At 40.6% G+C, this 10838-nt stretch overlaps 1 protein-coding gene across 1 annotated transcript; it reads left to right on the top strand.

Annotated features, from left to right (window-relative positions):
• The first annotated feature begins 6863 nt into the window (after positions 1-6863).
• On the top strand, positions 6864-7868 carry LOC124229065 (olfactory receptor 1S1-like). Its single transcript, XM_046644181.1, has one exon. The coding sequence runs from the start codon at positions 6864-6866 to the stop codon at positions 7866-7868; it is 1005 nt and encodes a 334-aa protein (XP_046500137.1).
• The last annotated feature ends 2970 nt before the right edge of the window (positions 7869-10838 follow it).

Consider the following 10838-nt stretch of genomic DNA (forward strand, 5'->3'; position numbering starts at 1 on the left):
ATAATTTCTAAAAGGAATCTAAGACTCTTGTAGATTTATTTGGCACATAAATCTCCCATCTTCATGGCAGGATCCTCCTCCACTTTTCATATTTTTCCTGGATGAACACTTTTTGTTTTGGTTTCTTCTGTTTCTGTTCAAAACTATGTTTGATACTTTTAATGTTTTAAGGAATTTCACATGAGGATAGGGATAAGGAGAAGAACCACAAAGTGTTAATTGTTTTACGAATAGTCATGGGTTTAACAATGTATTTGAAATGAATTTGCTTCCACCTAAATGTTGAGGAGAGGAACAGAGCTCTCTACTTGGCAAATTGCTTATCAACATATCTAGGCCAAGTCACGTCAGAACATAATGAATCAATTAAATGTACACACTATGCTAGGCATTGTCTGGAATGCCAACAAAAGGAAAGTTTTCAAGTGCATTTTCATGCTTTCTTTCACTTCTATTTAATGTCACAAATCATACATAAAATTAACCAAGAACTCTCGAAGAGAGTGAAATGTTACTCTGTTGGGAAGAAGGCTGTCAAGAGTTTATCAGTTCTTTCAAACGACTTACTGGGCTTTGCCTGGTTATCTTCCTGTACATATTTTAGCTGAATAGATTGAATTCCTCCTTCTTAATGTAATTCTTAATGTAAACCCTTAATATAAGAGTCTTTCTATGTAATTATTACATTTGGAAATTAGAACATTAAGTGGAATATCAGCACATCATGAATAAAGTTTATTAAAAGTTTGTCATTTTAATCCCTGAATGGTATTCCATTGTATGAATATACCACAATTTGTTAGTCTAATTTCTTTATCCATTGTGAGCTTGATTTTATTTTCTCCTCCACACTCTTTTTTCTTGGTCTTTTTATGCTTGACATATGGAATAGGTACTCACCACTAGATGGTTTCTCTGACTGACCCCCATATTCCAGTTCTTCTCTGCTCCCATCCCTCACTGTTCTAGAGGTTAACACACCCATGTCTCAACCAAGCCTTTTTATAGGTTTATTTTTGTCAGAGCCCTTGGTGATTTTATCAGTGTTTATCTCAAACCAGCTAAGAAAGGAGGTTGGGATTGTGGAGCTTCTAAATCATACTCCCTAGGATGCTGGTCCCTCTGGAGTAAACAAAAGAGAAGCTGATATCTATTGAGCCACTAACCATATTCCAGGGACAAATTCAGGTGTTTTGCGAACATCATCTCCAGTTTACTGATATGGAAACAGGAGCTCTAATGAGTTGAATGGCGTGCCTAAGTTTACACATCCGTTAAGTGGCAGATCTGGGGTTCAAACTCAGGTCTGCCTCATTTCAAAGTCCCTGCTCTTTCTACTACATCAACCTGAAATAATATCAACCAGAAAGAACCGGACTAGGAATCACTCATGTGAGTTATTGTTTTGGTTATGACAAAACTAACCAACTGATGTTAACCAGTCACTCATCCCTCTGAGGATCAAGTTAATCTATTGTGCAATTAGTGATGTTCTTGTTGACCTTTGTGGTGTCCTTCAGCTCTAGATTCTATGACTCTGTTCATGGAATTACTCTACATTCTGTAATTTATGAAAGACTATGTGTGTTCAGTAAGGAATTGGTAAATGCAAATCCAAACACCTTCTCGACATTGAAAGTGTGCCAGGATCAGACCCCAAGTTACAAATTTACAACTTTCTTTCTTATTCTTTATATGAACTTTAATCTTATCAACACTGGTCTCTTTACTGAACCCAGAACTTGCCACGCATGATCCTACCACCTGGCCGTTGCTCATACCATCCACCTGCTTAGAAATCCTTCTCTGCATCTCCTCACCTATATAAATCATTTCAATTTTTGAAGCATGGCTCTATTTCACTTCTTCTGTGAAATATTTACTTGGTACCCCAGTCTACATATAGTTCTCTCTCACATGAATTCCTGTGCTATTCTCTCTACCATGATTAATATCTGAGAGCAACCATTGCACTTGTCTCCACCTGCCATTAGAAACTATATGTTCTTTCTTCTTATTCATGTCTTATATCTTCAAGACAACTGTGAGCTTCTAGATGACAGAACCTGAACGTTAGCACTCATGAGTTCCACATAATACTTAGGCTAGAACAGGATATAGAGTTAAGACTATATAATGTTTCATAAATAAACTCTGAGCAGATAAAAATGCGGTCAGAGGCTCAAGAGAATTTTCCAAGTCCTTCTCTTTAGAAAGGGCTAACACTCAAATTCTATCTCCACAATGTCACAGCATGGTAGGGAAAATGGGCTCCCCATTCTTGAAACCTTGAGCCAGAGTAATTCCAAACTCTGGAGGAAAGACTATAAAGAGCAATTACAACAACCACAGCTCAAAAGGTCAGAGTCACTAAGAATTCATTCTCCTCAGGGAAAAAGTTCTGGGTCTAACAGAAAACAACCCAGATCAGCCAAAGTGTGAGTCAAGAGTGAAGAAATCGAAGAGTGAGTGATGGGGGAGGAAGATGAAGAGTGTCAATCAGATCCTCAGAGCCAGCTAAAGACTTAAGGACTTGTTTTGCTAACACTTGTATTAGTTTTCCTAGAGATCAAGACTGGTCACCGCCTTGAAAGGGTCTCAAAAGGACAAAAAGCAGTATGGGGGGAGGGGCATTTTAGATATTTTAAAGGTTTGTGGCTCTTCAAACCTCAACCCTAAAAATCTTACTCCATCATATTTGATTTCATGGAAAACTACTGAGGATAAAAGATCCTTAAGGGGGTTCCTGGGCAACAATGAACAAAAGATTGAGCAAGAGCTGCTCTACACTGACTAGACTTCTACGTTCCTCCTCAGAGTAGTTTCATTCTCTAGGAAGAATAGAGGTGCCACACTATACTAAAGAATCTAGAGATCATGAGAGGGCATGCATAGATCTGGGTAGCACAAGAAGTAATTTGCATTGGGCACAAATCGTATATTACCTCCCTCTTTCTAATGACTGCTTACCTGCCAAACTCTGCTACCTCTTTCCAAGATCTGCCAGCTAGCAGACACTCACAATGAACATATATGCCAAACCTGCCCACACGAAGTTTCCCTCTCTTCTAGATTCAGATTAATAGCCATATTGTGGAACATGGTCCCTGACTTCCTGTGTGGCCACCAAGGGGCCAGATGACACAACCCAGAAGTTCAGAAGAATCAAGTCTTCATGGGGTGAATTTTGACTGATGAGAAGCAAGAGATGAGAGGGAACAGGGCATATACATATCCCTTACTTTATCTCCTCCCCGAGCTGCTCCTGGCTGTGATTTCTTCTTCCAGAGGAGACCCACATGTTGTGTGACCATATCTGATAAGTAATCTCTGGTTCTTCCATGCTTATGAACAATCACCTTTGCAGTAATGCATTTCTTTGCATTGTTTTGCATCTAGTCTAGCCTCAATACCCTCTATGGCCCTCCTCCTTATCTCCCTGGAGTTTTAGCTTCCAAATAAAATGTCAGGATTTAAATTCCTGCTTCAAGGTCTGCTTTTGGGAAAACCTGTGCTAAGACAGCCATTGTCTTAGTTCCTTCAAGCTGCTATAACAATATACCATAAACTGAGTGGCATATAGACTACAAAAATTTATTTCTCCTGGTTCTGGAAGCTGGAGCCTGAGATGAAGGTGTCAGCAGATTCGGTATCTGGTGAGAGCCAGTTTGCTAGGTCAAAGATGGCCATCTTTTTGCTACGTTCTCACATGCAGAAAGTGCAAGGGAGCTCTATAAGGCTTCTTTTATAAGGGTACTAATCCCATTCTTGAGGGCTCTGTCCTCATGACCTAGTCATCTCCCAAAAGCCCCACCTCCTAATACCATATGAATTGTGGGGGTGGGGTGGTGGCGACACAAAACACATTTAGACCACAGCAGTAGTTGATGAAAGAACTCATAAATATGTTTCATGGACGAGTTTCAGGATTCTGATTCCACCCAATTTTCTTCCTAGCTGTGAATAGATATATAGATAAAATGGCTTGCCTTTTCTTTCTTCTCCATTACCCATTTATTCCAAACATTAGCTGTGAATGACTACACAGTTGGCCCATAGATTAAGCAGTTTCCTATTGAGGAGTGGGCAAGTGTTCTTGAGAAAAAACTGCACTATATTATGTAGCACATGTAAGCATTACAAGAAGGGATCTATTGATTTTGGTTGTGTCTCTAGCTATACAGCCTCCCTTGCTCCTGTCCATCTCAAGTTCTGTTTTTCTAGCCTTCCCAATGTATCCGTGAACCACTCAATATTATCTCAATAGGTTTCATTTAAATTAAAAATCCAGAATTTATTTTTTTTGTTTGCAACTAATAGTCCTGAGTGCTGAATCACTGGATCTCCAGATTCCCTTCCAAAGCTAACATTCATTCAAGTGGTACAGAAAGCCAGGACTTATCCGCTTCCACTAGAGATGGCATCTCTTTTGAGTCATAATCCATAGTGCAGGAATTTAATTCAATTCTCAAGGTATTTACTGAGTTTTCCTCACTTCTAGTCCCTATAGCGGAAATGGAGAAGGAACTCTCAAAATGCTTACTGTCTCACTGGGAACCTAAGACACATAGCAAACAACTCACTTGCTATGAAGAACAATAACCAACTATGTTACAAAACAAGAAATAACAAGTAGGAAGAGCCACTTGAAGATGAACAAGCAAACAAAACAACAGAGCTGCCCGTCTATTCACCATTTACCCTACTGGATGTGAAAACAACTGTCTGTCTTGAGGAAAGCACTTCAGGGATATTATCCCAAAGGAGTAGCTACATGTCCCATGTGAGCCCAGCAACATGACTCTCTTAACTCTGGTGCTGCAGAAAAGAGTCTGGTTCTGAAAAATATATAAGAGCTACTCTCATTCTCCTGCCTGCTACACTATCAACAACAAGTTAAGCTATTGGATCCAAATTCCTTAGCTTCCTGAGATCTTACTGTCTTTCAGAGGTGAGCCATTTTAGACTTTAGTGCTGCTCTTAATCAGTGAGGCAGGTGACTCACAGAGAAATTTGTATGGGACTGCTGGTGGGGAGAGAGGTAGGACAGGGAAGTGAGATTAGAGATTGTCACTCAAAAGTATACACTCTCCCATTCTGATCAATCCCAAACGACCCCATAGCTTAGAGATCACGGAACCCTCTAACACCAGTCTGTATCTCGCCCTGAGGTGTACATATAGATGCTTGCCATTCCTTTATCTCATTTTAGTTTTGCCTTGGAGTCTCCCTCTACATATAAGTTTTCCCCTCTCTCTGATTTGTAAGCCAAGATTCTCAGGGGCAAAGGGACCTCAGTGCCACCACTCCAGTCTCCACTGCCCTCAGTTTTCCAGAATGCCAGAGGTAAAGGTTTCCTGTTGTTTTGACCTCTTCTTGGAAAGAAAAGCTATTTGGGAAATTGGCAATCTCTAATCATTGAGAGACAAGTGGTTTTGGAGATAAGTAGAAGAGAGAGAAAAAAGTGAGAGGGAGATGATGCAAGGAGAGTAGAAAGACAGGAACCAAAACATCTTGACTCTCAAGCCAATATTCTTTCCAATAAGCCACAAGGAAAACCACACTCAGTCCACTATCCTTCCCTGCCTCTGGGTGACACCTTGAGTGGTCCCTATAGTTTTCCAGTCACTTTTAGTTTTAATAAGTTTTACCTTGATACTAAAGACCCACTTCCATGTATTCAAAAGCTATCACAATTTACAACTTCAATTTCACATCCTTCAAAGCATGTGTCCTCCCTCCTGAGCTCAGGAATCTTGGGGATGTACAGTTGTAGAGAAGAATAATGGGAGTGGGGAAAGGGGAAAAAGTTCTTCAAGTCTGTTTCCATGGAACAGTAGCAGTTGGTGAGTTATGTGTAACAGGTGTGCTCTGCCATGAAACTATTTTGGATTCTTCAGAGGCCTTCTTTCTGGGACTGTCCATTAAGCATTTCTCTGACAAGGGCAATGAATTCACTCCCTCATCTCATTATGATCACACTTTCATAAGGGAGCCAATCTATAACCGCTTACTGCTACAGCCTCCTCCACTCTAGTAGGCTACTCCTTGGTTGGAGTCTCAAAAAGTTAGCTTGAGCACAAAGATCTCCTGTAGCATTCACTTGGTCTTTAGGAAGCTCACTTTTTCATACCATTCTATGTATGATGATGCAGGATTGCCTTACCATGCTTTCCTCATGTCCCTGGCATAATGAACTAATCCAGTGAGCCTCCCAGCTCTAAAAGTGAGAGTCAAGTACAAGTCTTTAGGTTCTTAGGTGTCTGCAAAACTTTACCCATTCACCTAATATCTAGCAGTGAATGAAATAAGATTCTTGTCTCCTTTTCCTGTACACTTTCTCCAACAGCAGTTCTTTTGGAGCTCTCCCCCCAAATTTAGTGGGAAGAAGCACTCACAAAATAGTATATTACTATAGGCTTCCCCAAACTCATCAGTTTAATGACTCCTCAAATTTGAATCCTCTTAGATTTAAAGGATGAAGGGGAGTGGTGGGAAAGGTCTTAGGACCAGCTTGTTCATTTTTAAATAATTCCTTCAGAGGTAACTAGCATCTTTAGAATATGGAGTACATCTTGCCTTTTACCCTCAATTTGGAGCATTGCACTACATTTGGAGCCAACTATAGAAAACACATTCAGAATCATGTCAGAGTTTAAAACTTGTTCATTGAGAAGTATCTATCTTGGCTCTGTGTTTTCTTTCTAATACATTTTATGAATCTCTGCACTGCTGATGCAGTTCCTTATTAAGTGGTCCTTTTTCATTCTTCATTCCCCTTCAGCCTGGAAGGAGTGCCCATCTCCCTGCAATGGCTGTAAATAAATGGCACCGTATTGGGCTTCATGTTGGGGTATGAAGATATGTGTTCTTTTCTTCAGATCAGCAGAAACATGCATCAAGGAAACCAAACCACCATCTCTGAATTCCTCCTCCTGGGACTCTCCAACCAACCTGAGCAGCAGCAGCTCCTCTTTGTGCTTTTTCTAGGTATGTACCTGGTAACTGTGGCTGGGAATGGGCTCATCATTCTGGCCATTGGCTTGGATTCTTACCTTCACACCCCCGTGTATCTTTTCCTTGCCAATCTATCCTTTGCCGATATTTCATCCATTTCTACTTCAGTCCCCAAAATGCTGATGAATATTCATACCAACAGTCAGTCCATCTCCTATGAGAGCTGCATCACACAGATGTACTTTTCTATTGTGTTTGTCAACATTGACAATTTCCTCTTGGGAGTCATGGCATATGACCGTTTTGTGGCCATCTGCCACCCTCTGAACTATTTGACCATCATGCAACTCAGGTTCTGCCTTTTTCTCACAGTCGTTCCATGGGTCCTCAGTAATATTGTTGCCCTGACACACACCCTTCTGCTCCTTCAACTGATCTTCTGTGACAGCAGTACTCTCCCACACTTCTTCTGTGACTTGGCCCTTCTTCTCAAACTGTCCTGCTCAGACACAATGATAAATGAGCTTGTATTGTTCTTCGTGGGCCTATTAGTCATCACCTTCCCCATTTCCCTCATCTTCTTCTCCTACATCTGCATTATCAGAGCTGTCCTGAGAATTTCATCCACAGAGGGAAAGTGGAAAGCGTTCTCCACCTGTGGCTCTCACTTGACAGTTGTATTGCTCTTCTATGGGACTATTGTAGGGGTTTACTTTTTCCCTTCATCCATGCTCCCTGATGACAGAGATAAGATTGGCGCAGTACTATTCACTGTGGTAACACCCATGGTAAACCCTTTCATCTACAGCCTGAGAAACAAGGACATGAAAGGTGCCCTGAGAAAGCTCATCAATAGGAAGAGCTTTCTCCTTCTTATGCCCTGGGCATCTACATTTCTTTCATCCCAATAACCAGATGGGTGACTCTGCCTAGAGTTTGTGGCATAGTTGTGATGTTTCAGCTTTTGATTAATTTTCAGAAATCTGCCTCCTATTCCAACCTCTGAGAAGCTGAGGCTTTTGCACATACCTCTGGTCTGGGAAACAAGAACTCTAACCCCCATACTAAGTCACAACAATAACTCACATCTTTATAGCCTACATTACTACAAATTTTGATGCAAATTGATTATAACTTAGACAGTAATAAGTGCATGTTTTACCTACAGTCCAGCTTTTGCAGGTTTGAAGACAGGTTTTCATTGAATCTAATTTACCTAGGTCAGATTTTCTCAAAGTTTGTTTTGCCAAGGTACTATTCAGTGAGATGTTTAATAGTTGTAAAAATGAAGGAGCCAATGTTCACATTGTTTTGGGTAATTCTGAGTTAAATGAAGCAAAATGTCTTACCTAGACAACTTTTCAGAGCCTTTACTACAGTACAAATCTCCAGAAAGTTCAGATGGCCTGCAGCATTTCTCAAAAGTAAACTTGTTCAATCATACAGAATCTGATTCATCACAGTGTTCATGGGTCGAGTGTTGTGCAAAACACATTTTGGAACGTATTTCAATGGAAAACCAGAGAGAATGCATATAAAGACATCAGTTCTAGTTCTGACTCTGTCCCTAAGTAGCTGTGAGACTTTAGTCATGTCAGTCCATATTCTTAAGCCTATTCTCATCTATAAAATGAAGCCATTGGTCCCAGTTGTTTCCAACTGAGGCTGCACATCAGAATTACTGGGAGGAACTTTTTCAAAATTCACAGCCTCAGACCCTGCAAGGCCCTCTCTGCTTGGCCAACTGCAGGGGTGTTGGGTTCAGATTGACAATGAAACTCCCAAGATATGCCAAGAATCAAGCTTTCAGAAAGATTTAAAAATATATACAGGACACTCCCACAACACACAGGGACAGCATGGTAGAAGTCTCATGATTCTCAGGCACAGCTTCCTAATATCCAGTCATTCCATGCTTGGGATGTGCATGGTCATGAGAAAGAGAGTGCTCAGTGGGTGTGGACCACTTCAGTTCAGGGAAACCCCACCTCCAGTATTCCTTAGGCATTATGCTTTGCTTATTGATAGCCCTCTCGGGGGTAAATGACTAGCACCTATTTTCTGGTGCAGCTGCTTCTCAGAAAATACAGGTTACACATCAGTTACAAATTCTTCCATAACCAATTTTAATAAACAGGTACAAGTGCTTGAGTCACTTCAAAGACATTTCAGGGGGACTGCCGTGTATCTTGGATGCAGTGTACACCTATAAACTTCTTGAATTAGTAGCAAGGGGGATTTGACCAAGGGTCAATCATCAGACTTCTCTGAGGCTGAGAAAAAGCTACAAACCTGGTTTGATTACTTTCCTCCAAATCCCACACTAGATCTACAAACTTGAACTCTAGTGAAGGAATCAGGCACTTGTATTCTGAAAACAACCCTCAGGTGACCCTGATGTGCTAAAGAATCATTGAACCACATGAACTGTGAGCTCCAGTCCAGCTTTTGGACTTTGTGAATCTAGAAGCCTACTGATTGGTGGTGACGTCTTTCAGACATCTGTCTTAAAAATATTCTGTAGTTACCCACAAGAGTGTGTTCTTTATCCCTGCCCCAAATCTCTTTTTAAGTATTTCCATATCTGGAACAAACTATTACTTGTTATTGAATCTAATTTTTCTAGCAATTGCACTGTAGCATAGAGAGAAGATCTGGTTCTCAATATTGTCTTTTCAGCATGTTGTGATCCACTTGTGTGATCTAGGGGAAACTACTTGAGCATTGAAACACATCTTCTTTACCTGTAAAACGTGAATAATAATCCAATGTCCCAAAGGTGTTTATGGCTTAGTGGATATGTATGTTATACAACTACAATAGCACTTGGGATATCATAGACACTCAAATAAAAAAGGTGTTCCCTTTTTTGTAAGTGTCCCCTGGCTTCCAAATTCAATCTACCTGCCTTACTAAACTAGGTTTATTTGTCCCCAGTCTAAGATGACTTCTATTCTTCTATAAACATAAAATTGCAACCTCTTTATGAGGAAATATACAATTAGTCACATTCCTTTTGCTATGATATCTCAAACTTTTACACTTCATTTGTTTTCATTCCACCTGCTTTTATTGGGATTGCCCATCCAGCCTCTTAGCAATCCTGCCTTCCTCAAGGACCTCAAAATCCACACTATTCTACTCACAGCTCCAATATGAAACATCACAGAGCTCTGCTTTAATTATTCCACGTGGAGTAGTAGACAGTCCTATGTTTGTAATTGAGAGAGTTGGTATCTGGTCCTGCTCTGCAGCTAACTCGTTGTGTGACAATCCATGTTACTAACCTCAGTTTCATTTTCTGTAATATAATACTTGATCTAATATGAACAATGAAGTTTTTATAGTAGCATGCATCATTAAAACCCATTGATGTTAAACAGAATAGGCTGAAAGAGATGCATGGGAAGAACGTTAAGAAAATATTATCAGTGGTTGTGATAGACTGTATTTTCCAAAAATGGGCACAATGTTTTCCAACTCACACTCCCTTGAAGAAACTTGCCACTTCACCATCAAGAAAGGGAGTCTGTGTCCCTCCCTTTGAACCTGGAGGGCTTTGTGGACATCTTTGCCTAATAACATAGCCAAGAAATGATGCTACATGATTTCCAAGACTATCTAAGAAAAGCCAGTACAGCTTCTACCTAGCACTTCTCTCTCAGGACATGTACCTCTGGAGCCTTGAATTGCCATGTAAGAAGTCTTGCTACTCTGAAGCAGCCATGCTGGAGAGACCATGTGAAGGGATCATGTAGTTTTAGAGAGAGATGCCCGAGTCCAGCTGTTCCAGCTCACAGATCTTGAGTCTTCCCAGCTAGTCACTCAACTGTGAGTGAATGAATGTTCAGCTGATCCCAGCCTCAACTCTGACTGCAAGC

Source organism: Equus quagga, chromosome 17, assembly GCF_021613505.1.
Source record: "Equus quagga isolate Etosha38 chromosome 17, UCLA_HA_Equagga_1.0, whole genome shotgun sequence".
Classification (NCBI taxonomy): Eukaryota; Metazoa; Chordata; class Mammalia; order Perissodactyla; family Equidae; genus Equus; species Equus quagga.

Bases quoted from the DNA above. Each gene is read 5' to 3' on its own strand.
- LOC124229065 (XM_046644181.1), top strand. From the start codon at position 6,864: ATGTGTTCTTTTCTTCAGATCAGCAGAAACATGCATCAAGGAAACCAA.